General features: G+C 44.4%; 1 protein-coding gene across 3 annotated transcripts in view; it reads right to left on the reverse strand.

Annotated features, from left to right (window-relative positions):
* The window catches only part of ALKBH8 (alkB homolog 8, tRNA methyltransferase), a 245,775-nt gene that overhangs the window by 26,087 nt on the left and 204,602 nt on the right, over positions 1-15,086 (reverse strand). For all 3 annotated transcript variants that reach the window (XM_053385748.1, XM_053385747.1, XM_053385746.1), the window contains exons 6-7: positions 14,265-14,369; positions 12,034-12,104 (exon numbers count right to left, since the gene is read on the reverse strand). In XM_053385748.1, coding sequence (XP_053241723.1) covers positions 12,034-12,104; positions 14,265-14,369 — 176 coding nt within the window. The remainder of the gene's footprint in view (positions 1-12,033; positions 12,105-14,264; positions 14,370-15,086) is intronic.

Consider the following 15,086-nt stretch of genomic DNA (forward strand, 5'->3'; position numbering starts at 1 on the left):
GCCGGCGTACAGCTTCCGGGTCATGGGGACAGGTAGCAGCAGTCAAAACAACGCACACAACTCCTCAAGTTAATAAGCTATACCACACCTGCTCAATCCTGGCCCTTGAAGCAAAGCTGGCATCAATGGTAGGCACTACTGAGCATATGGCTAGGCTCATTCATGAGAAAGGGCCTCTCTCTGGCCCTTGCTCTTATGACCTGCTCACCAGGCCTCTTTAAAGATGCAAGCAATGACAAGAGAAAGGAGATACAGCAACACCCTCCATTTGCCTGGCGGACTGGTTGAGTGAACAGATTGCAGAGACAGCAAAGACTTCCTGCGCCATGATTGCAGTCATGGGATTGTTGTCTTTCACATGACAGTATATGTTTTGACTCCACAGAGTGGGAAGTGACGGAAACAGGATGTTTGTGTTACTGTGTTCTGGGAAGTGGAACTATTGCCCTTTATTCTTTTTTCTCTTTGCTGTCTGATGCTAGAGAGAGAGGGAGCCATGTTGCAGTGCTCCGTGTGTATTTATATGTAAATAAAGTAGATTAGCCAAAATGCTGAGTTGCTGAGGTCTGTCATGCAAAGCTGTGAAGACTCTGCAGATCCCTAAGTGTGCCGGTGTCGGTTGGCATCGGTCGCTGTGATGTTTGGGCTGAAGAAAGCTTTTGAAGCTCCCGAACGATTGACCAGGAGGAAGAGAACATGCCAGTTGGGCATGTGTCTCTGCCAGGGTCCTACTCAAGTGTAGGCTGAACTCCTGACAGACTGCACCTTGCCCAAGCCCTATTGGAGGTTGCCACCCACACACTTCTATTGTGCTTGCTGCTGGTGTGGTGGCTCCTCTAGAAAACTGCTTTAAACAGCTTGTAGCAGAGTTTCTTCCTGGTGGCAGATGACAAGAGACTATAAGACTTGTGCAAAATACTCAGTCAACAGTTACTTTATTTCTTGGCTGGTTCACAAGCGACTATATACAAAATATTTACATACATCTTTCCACCACAGCGTGTGGATACTCTTTCCTCCTGCAAGCAAGTGCAACCTGCAACTTCCTCTTTTATTTTCATCCCCAGCTGTAACCAATCAGCCTAGATTGTCACTCCTCACTATTAAAGAAAACTTCTTTAAAGCTACAAACACCTTTTTCTGTTTCTTTGCAGAATGACTTCCTAACAAGCCCCGCACTCGAAAATCCTGGAGCTGCCACTATAAAGAAGAACATCCTACAGAAAGAATTTGTTCTTTGATTGTTAACAGACCTCTAAGGAAAAGAAGTTCACAGTTGTGTTATCGCTGCTCTTCACGTTTGTTGCAACAGGTGGTACGATCCAAATGATGTCCCCAGTTGCTTTATAGCAGCCGCAGTGTTACTAAGAGGTCTCTGGAGGTATGTCCAACCCAAGCTTGTTAAGGGCTCTTAAAGATTCAAATCAGTGCTTTTAATTGTGCACCTTGCTCCTCCACCTCTCTGTGGGTACACATGTACACACTTGTAGTTAGTGCTTGGCAAAACAGCATTCACACTCAGCACTGCCCATGCCGAAGAATAACTTGCACATCCCACAGGCGAGATGCCGTAGACGTTGTGAGATAGTGCCCATGTCACCCTGTGGGCTCAACATTCCTTTCCTTTCTCGGGCAGATATAAACAGATATTACACCGCATCAAAAGCAAAAGTAACGAGAATTTACTTTGGCTGGAATTTCCACCTGACAAACTATAGCGCTGGTATACAGATTCATAAATGTGGTTTTGCTAGTTATACAAATATTCGACGTATTGTTCTAAAACCTCCCCTCAGGGCTCAAAAGGACACTGCTGTATATAGGACATTTTATCCTGGCATAGTAATGGAAGTATAAATCCCCGGGGCTACGGCTTTTGTGTTGAAGATATTATCCAAGTCCATTTTACATCCCGGAGGTACAATACCGCCAAACTAGTGATTGCCAATTTAAGTTTGCTTCGCTGCTCAAAAGACCAATTGTGCCTCCTTCTGGTTTTATCGTTCCACAGCCTCCATCTGCATGCAGAAAACTTTTCCGACAAAATTTGCCACAGCCTTAAAATAGACTCTTCTAACAAAGGGGGAATGACGTCACAGGCTCGATGAAATTAGCCCTTTTTAGTCAATCCCTGAGCTGAATACTGCTGAAATGCAACAGCTACTTTCTAATGCTCCACAGTTCAGCTCAGCTGCTGCTAATTTCTGACAGGCATCAGTTGCAGCCAGGTTCATTTCATGCTCTGATCTTCCAAAAATAGCTCTGAAAGTTTGTTTGTTGTTGTTTTAAGTAGCCACCACTGGTAGAGCTCTTGCAGAAATTAAAACTATTATTGAGTGGGGTGGGGGGTTAAGTCCTAGTGTGCTTGCAACTCCTTGAGGGTTTAAGGTAGGGAGAAAGAGATATAAATGCTGACCTGTGTAATTAAGGATAACAGATACTGAAACCCTTTATAATTCATATGAAGAATGCCGCAAAAAGGGAACAGTAAGAATAGGAATGAGGATAACACAGGTTTAAAAAGTCAAATATAATATAATAAAGGAGAGGCAGATGGGGACGGACAGACGGACGGACGGGCAGAAGCATGCCAACAGCCCAAATGTTCAAGTATCAATTAGAGGCTAGGTAACCTAGGAAACTGCCCCTCAGTCCCAGCCCTGAAGGCACAAAATGGAGCACTAAGATAGTACGGTCAGACACAAGCCTAGGATGAAAGGGAGAAAAACTGCATGGCGGTTGCTAGGCAACTTCTGCCACCCTCCTATTTTCTAGAAACAACAGTGGTTGCCTAGCAACTGAGACCTGCATTCTCCTACCTCAGTAGAGGCCTTGGTCAAAAAGAGCCTGGAGTCTTCTTGTAAACCTGCACCAACAGAGGCAATGGCAAAACAGGGGGAAGGGGAGGCAGAGTATTAATGTGTGTGAGGAAAAATATCTCAACATAAATAAGAACATAAAAAGAGCCTGCTAGATAAGGCCAATGGCCCATTCCGTCCAGCATCCTAGTCTCACAATGGCCAACCAGGTTCCTGTGGGATACTTGAAAGCAGGACCTGAGCACAAGAGCACTCTCCTCAATATCTGTGGGATTTCCCTTTCCTCCTCACTCCCGGCCTTCTCCGAAAGATGGAGCTTGCTCCAAGATCCTTGCAGCATATGTACGTTACACATAGTGGGCGGTATTTAATAAGAAGATTGTTATCTCACCGCCTAATATTACAAAAAGCTGTCTGTCAGAAAAGCGGTGGCTAACCTTTGGCCCTCCAGGTGTCAGGCATAGGTCTGTGGTAAAACACCTGGTGTCAGTGAACTTAGCTCTTTATTCAAAGAAACAAAACAGCGCAGGCCTAGTGATCACAACTCTTCTCAGTAGGACTTGCCCCAATGAGGCAGTTGCAAGGACTGAGGGACCCTGCCTCCCCACTGCTGCCTAAGGCTCCTCTCCCAGTTCCTTCCCAGGCAATCTGAGGCTCCTTCATCTCGCATCTCGCCTCTCGCCTCTTCTCCACCCTTGTAATTTCTCTGCGTGTTCTGGGATACCAGGGGAGAAGGGCTGGTCGCAGGAGGAGGGGGAGACTCCCTGGATTCTTCAGCAGCCTGACTCATCTCTGTCTCCTGTTCCCTTTTCCTCTTCTGCCTCTGCTTCTGGACTTCTCTCTGCCACAGACTCTCCCTGCTCACTAAACCCTGTCACCTCTTCAGCTTCCAACACCTCCTTCCTCCCAGTCTGCTCCCTTTTCTTCATCAGACCATTCACTGTCATTCCAGTCTGGGCCTCCTTCCCCTGGGGGTTCCCCAGTCGGATGCTTCCCGCCACTCCTCTCTGTATCCAGCCAGTCCATGACAACTCCCAACATCCCTGATTATTGGCCAGGGCAGTTTGGGATGTTGGGATTTGGGAGTCCCACAACATCAGAAGGGCAACAGATTAGCCACTGCTGTGTTAAAGCAATTCCACAGCATGATCCGTTGTCCTGTAGTAATGATGAGATTTAAAAAAGGAGATACACAACAAAAACAAGACAGGAAGTCTAGAAAACGCTGGCCAGTTAATCTGGAAATAGTTGCTCTGGTTATGTACCTTGGGAAGGAGACATCCATCTGATTCACTGACTTCAATGGGGTTGACTTCTGGTGGAAGTGTATAGGATTTCACTACAATCTGACAAGTACTTGTATTGATTAGCGAAAGTACAGAAGGGCTGAGCCTGATAACAGACAGTAAGAACATAAGGGCCCTGTTGGATCAGCCCAGTGGCCCATTTAGTCCGGCATCCTGTTATCACAGTAACCAACTAGATGCCTATGGGGAGGATCACGCAAGCAAGACTTTAAATTTGCAGCAACACTCTCTCCTCCTGAGGTTTCCAGCAGCTGGAATTCAGAAGCATACTGCTCCCAATCATTCTCGTCTTGCAGTAAATGGACAATTGAAGGCGTTTGAAAGATGGACAGTGATTCCCCCATGGAGACACAATTTAAGCAGAAGTAGCATTTTCTGGATTTTGCTGTGGCTGTGATTACCCTGCGGCAAAAAATGAAAAATGATGTGGCAAAGTCAACAGAAATGTACTTCTGCAACTTTGCATTAAAAAAAAAGAGCTTAACTCACTCTGCATTTCTGGGGATTTTTTTTTTAATAATAGTACAAAACACCCAATGAGAATCCTTCTACCAGAGTGCCAACTTGAATTAAATATTTTTTTTGGGGGGGGGACAGATAAGCCCCACCCTGCATAATTGGTCACATGATGCGGCACCCTCACACCATTTGAAAGACAATGTCCATTAACGGGGGGCGGGGGTGGCCCCCTCAATTATTTTATGGGAGGACAAAGAGACCTCAGCCCCAATGAGTTGGTTCTTTGTATGCTCCCTACAAAGAACTAGTATCTGTGTCTCATTGAACATGCAGGTATCCATCAAAGCAGGGCCCTTCAAAAGTAACTGCTTTCAAAACGATGGTTCTTTGAGGGGGGTTTTACAATCAACATTTTATGAAATATATAAATAGACACATTATATTTTTGTCTCTTTGGGTGAAGATACCCAACTCTTTCATTACACAGATACTAGTCTGCGCCACCCTTCTCACTGGCTGCCTGTAGTTTTAGCTTTGGCTTTAAGAGAGAAGCTTGCTTAGAAACAGGCATCGCCATAGGAAGATGGAGGCAGGTATGTATTTGTGTGTGAGGCTGATGAGCTGAGGAATTTTACAGTGTGGGGTACCTTTTGAAGAATCAGAATGAAAGCTGAAACCATACCTTTCCAGAAGCCTTGCAATACATACATACATACATACATATACATACATATATAAATATATACAGTATATATACACACACACACACACACACACATAACACACACACACACATATATATATATATGGAAGAACCAACAGCAGGATGAGTCTTTTGAGAGAAATGTGGGAATATAAAGAAGCCAGAGACAAAAGAAATAAACTAGGGCAAGTGTCTTAACAGAATAGCCTGTCTAATTTTTATTTTTAAAAAGGGGAGAGAGAATACAGGGACCCACATGCTGGGCTGAAGTGTGCTCTCATTGTGAGGCCACATTCGCCACTCGCTGAGCCTTTTGCATCAGTGGAAACTAGTTGCTGAAAAGCCCTGTAAGGAGCCTTGAGAAGCCCCCTGGGATAGACTGGTACAGAATTACAAAATCACAAAGTTGGAAGCTTTTGTCTCTAGCAGGGAACAGAGGATGAAAAAGACCTTTCTCTGCCGTGGACCCTGGAGAGGCACTTCTTGCAAGAACAGACAAAACTAGGCTAGGCAGACAAACGGTTTGGCCTGCTGTGAGACAGCTTCCCATGCTCCTAAGTGATCTAGTGGCTGTGCATACAAGGCAGATACTTATCTAGGGAGACTCTGTCTGGGAAGGGGGTTTTGCTTGGTTGCAAGAAGGGTTTGGGGGGCGGGAGTACCTGTGATGGTGCAGAGTGGAGAATGAAAGGCAAGGAGGGATCAGGGTTCAATTCCTCTCGAAAACACCTTTTTAAAAACAAAAAATTAGAGCCTCGTCCCTAAGGATGCTTAGCTCTACAAAACGTAGCTTCATCTGTCACATCTACTTTGGCAGTTTGCAAAATGGGACCCCGACTTTTTCCGTAGGCTCACGTCACTGAAATCTGTTTAGAGCTTGACAGAAGCTGAGCCTGAGTTGAAGCAATGCTCCCGCAACAAAGCAGGCATGCAGGCAGTTTGTGCATCTCTAGAGATACCATCCGGAAGCCATGAATACAACAGTCACACCTAACCAGGCAGCTTAAGAAAAGGCCATTTTGCAGGTCTGCCTCTTTGCATTTTCCAAGCAAATAGGTTATTTCCTTGGGGGAAGCAGCACATACGCAATTGCTAGTTAGCTGCAACACAAGCATTTGTTTTATCAGGAACACATAAATCAGGAGGCTACTGCTTATTTAACCGACAGTAAGACAGAACAAGGGACGCGGGCGGCGCTATGGGTTAAACCACAGAGCCTAGGGCTTGCCGATCAGAAGGTCAGCGGTTCGAATCCCTGCGACAGGGTGAGCTCCCGTTGCTTGTTCCCTGCTCCTGCCAACCTAGCAGTTCGAAAGCACGTCAAAGTGCAAGTAGATAAATAGGTACTGCTCCAGCAGGAAGGTAAACGGCGTTTCCGTGCACTGCTCTGGTTCGCCAGAAGCGGCTTAGTCATGCTGGCCACATGACCCAGAAGCTGTATGCCGGCTCCCTTGGCCAATAAAGCGAGATGAGCGCCGCAACCCCCGAGTCGGCCACGACTGGACCTAATGGTGAGGGGTCCCTTTACTTTTAAGACAGAACAATTTGACAGTAGAATCATAGAAATGTAGAGTTGGAAGGGACTACAAGGGCCATCTAGCCTAACCCCTAGCAATGCCCAATGTGGGGCTCAAACTCACAACCCTGAAATTAAGAGTCTCATGCTCTATCAACTGAGCTATCCTAGTAAGAAATTACTATAGCGTCCTGGGAGCAGGGGAACCCCAAGTCTCCAATGTGCAGAAAGAAAATGAGGGTTACAATTGTATTTATCACAAACAACTCATTGTGTTAGCTCCATGTAGGAATAGCTACAATCATTTGAGTATCTATAGGTAGGAATCTGAATTTGGAACTTAAAGATACCTGTATTCTGTGACCAGAAATCCCAATATTTTAGTCATTACCCAAGACTGAAAAATGCCCCCCTGACCAAATAGTTCCACCATTGTTCCTTTTCATGGAGCACCAAGAAAGGCGAAGGCAGCCTGAGACAGCTGCACCTGTCTCAGGAAAGGGGATAGACCGAGTGTATCTTGGCTGAGGGTTCCCAAAATCCTAGAGCCAGCATAGTCTGGTTGATCACAGAGCAGTGATCAACCTGAACAGGCCTGGCCAGCACCCCATTTAAATAGACTGTGCCCAGAGTGATCATGTATCCTACTTTACAGAGGACAGTTCTCTTATCTGAAGGGTTGCCTGGTCCAAGTCCAGTACAGGGATAAAGAACCATAACAAAGGAAAACAGAGGTCTTGGAATTTCCCATCAAGCATCAGGACCACAGGTTACCTGGTCACAGTCTTTCCCACTATGATGAGATGTACCGAATTTCCATTTAAAGTTTCTATTCTATACACATAAAGTTGCATATGCAAATTATATGCTAATCTTTGCCATATCTTTTGACCTATTTTTGCCAGTGCACTGTGTGTGTGTGTGTGTGTGTGTGTGTGTGTGTGTGTGTGATGTGTAAGTAGCCCCCTGAACTCTACACCCCTAGAACAAGCCAGAGGGAGGTTCCTACACAAACACCCACAGGTAGACAAATTCCTCAGCAGATAAATCAATGTGCAAAGGCCTTCCTTGAGAAAGGAAGCTTTAAAACCACTGGTTTAAAGCAGATTTTTCTTAATGCTGCATTCTCCCTTTTTATTATGTTTTCTGGTTGTATCATAATCACCACCTACACAACCCTAGCTATAATACCCTACCTTTCTACAGAGTTCTCGAAAAGTGTTTAGCCACAGTGTTTTCTGTCTGCGACAGGAGAATAATTGCACTTCTCCACTTCACAGTAATGCGATAAACCGCAATAAACTTTCAATGTGCTCATTTGCCTTCATGGTTGGAGGTCTGCTTAAAAACCTGAACTGCAGAAAAATCAAGTGAAATTTTAGACATTATGTACATGGTGTGGTTTTTTTACCTTTCGGGAAGTATGATCCATTCCCCAGTTTTTATTACGTGATTTTCTTAATTATGAATGCAAATTCAATGCAAGATGCAACAGAAGGATTTTAAAAAGGGTAATAAATTACTTGCAAAATGAAGAAGGCCTGGGATTATTTTTTTGCAAGCAGAGCAAACACATTTTAAAGGATGGGCTAAGATGGTTTCCTACAGAGTATCTGCTTACAGTTGACTTACAGTCACACAAAATTTCAGGTAGGGATGTGCACATCAGAATATGAATCAAAGGATGTATCCAATTGTTCGGTGACGTTCCGATTAATAATAATTACTATTATCTCATTTCCTCTTCTTCAACTATTTAGGGTTGTTGTTTATGCAGCCAAAACAGAACCACCCATGTAAAAATAAAAATAAAAAGGTAAAGGACCCCTGGATGGTTAAGTCCAGTCAAAGGTGACTATTGGGTGCAACACTCATCTTGCTTTCAGGCCAAGGGAGCTGGCTTTTGTCCACAGACAGCTTTCCGGGTCATGACGAAACCACTTCTGGCGCAATGGGACACTGTGACAGAAACCAGAGCGCGTGGAAACGCTGTTTACCTTTCCACCACGGCAGTAGCTATTGATCTACTTGCACTGGTATGCTTTCAAACTGCTAGGTTGGCAGGAGCTGGGACCGAGCAACAGGAGCTCACCCCATCGCACAGATTCGAACTGCCGACCTTCTGATCAGCAAGTCCAAAAGGCTCAGTAGTTTAGACCACAGCGCCACCCACTCCCTGGAACCACCCATGTACAAGAGAGTGGTATCAGCAAACTTGATGTAATTTTGATATACACAGGACAAATTTCATGAATACGATGAATCCTATTATGGAAACAAGTAAGGGAACCCCAAATGAAGGCGATTGTCATGAGTTCTCACTGAAATGTCATGTGAGAGGTCAGACTCGGAGGAGGAGGAGCTCGGGAAGTTAGACCTGGAGGAACCAGCTTGGTAGACGTTACAGATTACAAACCTTTAGAAATGTCTGATCCCAGGGAGGACCACAGCAGTTTAGGGGGGTGGGATTTTACCCTCCAAAGAAGGCTCAGGCAAACTCTCAGGACTGCCTCCCATTACCTCCCTTCCAAGTATGCCCCTCTGCCTCAGATTCTCCTCTGGCCCCTGCCCCATCGCACAGGGACCTCCTTCTTCAGGGAAGGCGGCTGGAGCAAATCTGATACCAAGCCAGCACCCACTCCACCTCTGGCACCTAGGAGACCAAGATGTAAACACGCATACCAGCTCACTACTTAATTTGCTACTCCGGCTGCTACTAATCACCAGTTACACAGCTTTTTAATCTGTAAAGACCTTTACAATCACACAGCACTCTATGCCGGATGTTTTACAATGAATGCACCAATGTACAAAACTTATTACAGAATCGCCAGGAACATGGGTGTTGCCAGAGGCAAAGGCTGCCACAGCAGGAACTGATCCATCAGGCAATGACTGGGCTGTTGCAGCTGCCTTCACCAAAGCAGGGAATTAATATTCTGTTACAAAATGGCATCAAAGACCTGGACGGAGCAGGAGCTTTAGGGCACTTTGTTGACGAGATTCATCTCTCACAGTTACTTTTCCAGGCAAAGAATGTGGATGCCGGCTCTCTCTTAAAAAAACCCCAAAACCCATGAATTCTGTTTTTACTTTACTCCCGGACACATGGCTACGTTTGGGTGGAACTTACAAGGGTATCTCAGCAGTGAAACGAAGACCCGTCCTGCCGTCCTCAGTTTAGCAGCTGGCATGTGTCTCTGCCACTTCCCCAAATTCTTGCTATGTGAACTGGGCAGAAGAAGCAGACCGCCCCCATCAAGCCCTGTTTACAGAGCCCAACTCCCAACTTTTGCCTTTCTTAAGTGATCAAAACTGCTGTTAAATAAGTCTGCATGTGGTTATAGGAACATAGAAAGTCTGACCACTGGCATTGTCTACACTGACTAGAAGCCACTGTCTGGGGTTTCAGGCAGGAAACACTCCTGTCAAGGCTTGGAGTCAGACACAGGTCAGCACGAAAGACACAGGGCTCTGTTGGCAGTCAAGTTGACTCTATATTCAAGGAAACAGCATGCAACTCAGCAACACTTCCCAGCAGGCCTTGCCCCTATAGAGCAGTTGCCGGGACTGAAGTCCCCTGCCTTCCACCCTCTCTAATGCTCATCCTCTCCCGGATGTTTCCCAACCAGTCTCAAACTGTGCATGTGCATCAGGCTTAATCCCTGGCATCTTCAGTTAAGAAAGGGTCAGGTGATGGCAAAGGCCTCATCTGCAATATACCTCTAAAGCTGTATCATAACCCTTTAAGGAGTCATGGCTAACCCCCAAAGAACCCTGGGAACTTCAGTTTATTGAGGGTCTTGAAAGTTGTTAGGAGCTACAATTCTGAGTGTGTTTTAACAATCAATCCCTCTACCCAGAGAATTCTGGAAATTCTAGCTCACTGAAGGCTCTAGGTTCCCTCACTGCGAGAAGCAAAGCTACAGGGAACCAGGCAGAGGGCCTTCTCAGTAGTGGCGCCCGCCTTGTGGAAAGTCCTCCCATCAGATGTCTAAGAGATAAACAACTACCTGACGTTTAGAAGACATCTGAAGGCAGCCCTGTTTAGGGAAGTTTTTAATGTGTGACATTTTAATGTATTTTTAATCTTTGTTGGGGAAACCCAGCCAGATGGGCAGGGTACAAATAAATTATTATTATTATTATTATTATTATTATTATTATTATTATTATTAGGAGCCTCCCAACAACTCTTAGCACCCTTAACAAACTACACATCCCAGGATTCTCTTGATAGAATCCGTGACTGTTTAAAACGGGATGATACTGCTTTAAATGTATTGTAGAGTACAGACAGGATCAGTGTAGATAATAAATGGGCTAGATGAACGAAGAGTCGCTGCTTCCCATGTTTTGAACCCCCTGTTAAAGGTTTCAGCAAAACGCAATCAGCCGACAGACCCACTTCATTTAGAGCACTCTGCTTTAAAGAGCTTAGCTGCAGCATATGAACAACACAATCTCGGAAACGCACAGATGTCCTTCCTGCTCAACCCCCCGCCTCTGCTTTTGTTGTCTCTTCTTAAGAAAAGGCTTCTGTACACCAATGTCAGCTTTCATAACTGACAATGGAAGATAAGAAGCATCCATTAGTTCCTGGATCAGGATGGACCAAGACAGACAAAAGTACTTCAAGGCCAGTACATCTCAAAAATAACCTATGAAACAGAGGGATTAAATATTATTATTATTTATTCACAAAGGATTTTCAGGCAAAGCTCCCTGCTAGAATTCCACTGGCGGCACAGCTACTTCTAAGAAATCCTCATCTCATATATTTTAAAAATTCAACAGGTGTAGCTAAATAGCTTCAGGGTGAAGAAAAGAGATGGCCAAGTCTGTCTCAGTCCTCTAGGCAACTTATTTTTAAGACCAGGAGGGTTCCCCCCCCCCCATAACATGAAATTACAAGCGCTCAGAACATAGAAATACTTTTGTTGTCCAGAAAGCAACACTGAAAACTTGGATAGGGCACAGAGCTTAGTTCCTCACCCCAAGCAAGTTAAGGCATGAGTGCACTACAAGGAAGGTTGGCAGTATTGTCAAAGGAGACTGCATACTGGGCTCAGTTCAGATGTGGTGCAAAACTACAGTAAACACACACTTTTTTCATCTCCCCATCCTTCAGCATCTGCTGCCTGAGGCAGACCCCTCATTCTCCCTAATGGCTGGGAGGAACCCAACTTGCCTCTACTCAAAAAACCCAGAAAAAGATATACAAATTACCTCAGCTCCTAAACTTAGAGCTATGATTTCATCCTCAAAAGCAGAATGTGTATCTATGTGAGGAGGGATTCCTGCAACATAAAACAAAGCCGTGGTTCAGTACATGTAAGAATCCATTTTTCAACTTTTCCTCACCATCAGTCTTACTCTTGTAGAAGAAGAGGAGTTTGGATTTGATATCCCGCTTTATCACTACCCGAAGGAGTCTCAAAGTGGCTAACATTCTCCTTTCCCTCCCCCCCACCCCCACAACAAACACTCTGTGAGGTGAGTGGGGCTGAGAGACTTCAGAGAAGTGTGACTAGCCCAAGGTCACCCAGCAGCTGCATGTGGAGGAGCGGAGACGCAAACCCGGTTCCCCAGATTACGAGACTACCGCTCTTAACCACTACACCACACTGGTAGGCCAAGAAACTTCCCTCATTCTCTACAGAAGTCTCAATCCACCTAGTGTCCTTCAGAAGTTTTGGACTATAACTCCTAGCCGTCCAGCCCAGTTTATGACAGGTAATAAATCAAATTTAACAACAACAAAAGCCAAAGAAAAAAGAAATCTTGTTACAAGTGCTATGGATGCCTTAGGCTAGGACTAGAATTTATGGCAAATGCAGATTTGGCACTAAACACAGCACCACTGTCACTCCTCTTACTATTTCCCCATCTAAGGGATGCAAAATGTAGTATATGATGCCTTGTAGCCATGGGTTCCTCCACTATAAGCTTAAGTTTGTAGGGAGTAGGGCAAGTCACTGCATGATGCTATCATGTCATGTGTTTTGCATCACTAGATGTTTTAGGAGAGAGGGGTCTTGCTCAGCAGTAAAGTACACGTTTTGCATAAAAAAGGTCCCAGGTTCAATGCCTTACATATATCTCTCAAAATTCATATACCGCTTGATTATAAGAGAACCTCTAAGCGGTTTACAAAAATATATAATAATACATTAAAACTATTGATAAAAGGGGGGGGGTTGAAAGATTATTACAATCTACAGTAGCTAAAAAAGTCACTCACATGTAACTAAGATAACCAGCTTTAAATAACCAACATGCTCAAGTTCAATTAATACATGAAGGGGTTAACGCCAGAGAGTAAGCTGTCCTGCTAGGCTTAGCTATGTCACTTCCTCTCACCTTGGAAGGAAATAGGCAATCAAGTCCATTGTTGTACCCAGTCTACCTGAGAAGTTCAGTGTGTGAAGAGCTTTAAACTGGTTGCTCCAGCTCAACCGCATGGCTCTCACCAGCCATTTTTAAGTTCCTATACCAATAATCTAGGAACTTTTACCACTTTGTAACTCAGCTAAATTTTACTACCTGAGCAACTTTTCTGGCAGATGTACAGGAAAGCACATAAACCTGACCTTCGCAGAGTTTGTAAGTACACCAATTTTTAACTAACCAAATGTGTGGTCTTTTCCTGTGCTGGGGGAACAGGGGAAATTTAGCACTCAGTTGGAAGAGCATATTTTAAAGGTCAAACAGCCTACATTTCCACGCTTTACTTTGCTGCATAGATTGTGACTTTAAATCTCTGCCAGGGTTCTCTCAACAAAGAGTACTTGCTCTAAACTTGGATGTTAACATCCAGGAATTTGCCTTTACAGTGGTACCTCAGGTTAAGAACATAATTCATTCTGGAGGTCCGTTCTTAACCTGAAACTGTTCTTAACCTGAGGTACCACTTTAGCCAATGGGGCCTCCCGCTGCCGCCACACCGCCAGAGTACGATTTCTGTTCTCATCCTGAAGCGAAGTTCTTAACCCAAGGTACTATTTCTGGGTTAGCAGAGTCTGTAACCTGAAGCATCTGTAACCCGAGGTACCACTGTATATGTTTTTATTTGCACCAACAGTAACATGTCTAGATAGGTTTGCCTAAACAAAACACACACAAAGATCAATTTCTTCCCCCATCTTTAAGAAGGGCTGGGGAAAAAACTCCTACCTAAAACTCTGAAAAGCTGATACCAATCAATGTCAACGATGCCCAGCCAAATGAACCAACGGACTTGATAATATTAAGACAGCTTTCAATGTTCCTGACAAGATGTAAGACTGCTGTCTTCAGTTTCAACTGGGTATCAACTGGAGACCTTGGAGGGCTTGCCCCATATACCCAAGGAACTGACACCTCCCATACGTCCAATAATACTTCTGCATTTACCAAGGCATTTTGATTAAGGGGTGTTTGTGTCAGGTTAAAGATGTTTGTGCAACACGTGTACATACCCTGTCCAGGTTCATACTGATTTATAGTCAGTTGATCAGGTTTCTCCTTAATGTGCCCCATCTTCAACCATTTCGCAAGAAGCTTGTTACAGATATCTGGGAGACCTGAGGTGGTGAGAAAATATAAAAGCAGAAGGTTTTCTCTCTCTTCCCTCATCCACTCCAAAACATTCCCACATCAGAAAACAAATAAAGCATACAATTAGGAAAGTTTCTAGCCTTAAATTCTTCATACAGAATACACCACAAAAAGGAAAACATGCCAGTTACATTTATACGGGGTTTTGTTTTTGTTTTTTGCCAATATGGCGTTGTAGCTAGAACGTTGGACATGGACTACAGAGGTTTAAATCTGCACAACTATGAAGCTTGCTGAGTGACCTTAAGCCTGTCACAATTTGTCAGCATAATTCTACCTCAGAGGGCTGTTGTGATGTTAAAAGGAGGAGGGAGAATGACAAGTCTGTGGCTTTGAGTTCCATGGAGGAAAAGCAGGGTATAAATGTAATAATGAAACAAATGTAGCCACGGCTATTCACCTTGCACATTTCTGCTCCATAGCTGAAAACATTACACTCGATGCTATTGTAGAAGAAAGCAGCTTGGGATTTTCACTGTTTTCATGTTTCTTAAATGCGCTAGCAGCATAAAGCAATTAGAAACAGGCTAATTGCAACTAAATGGTCTCGGCATCTTTATAAGCGTGAGTTGGGATGGGAGGGGCGGTGTTCCCTGGATCACAGCACGAGTTTGCTTACTGGCGTGCCCGTTGGAGAAGGCAACTTTGAATTTATTTGCCAAATTAATGAATTTGAGATTATC

Source organism: Podarcis raffonei, chromosome 4, assembly GCF_027172205.1.
Source record: "Podarcis raffonei isolate rPodRaf1 chromosome 4, rPodRaf1.pri, whole genome shotgun sequence".
Taxonomy (NCBI): domain Eukaryota; kingdom Metazoa; phylum Chordata; class Lepidosauria; order Squamata; family Lacertidae; genus Podarcis; species Podarcis raffonei.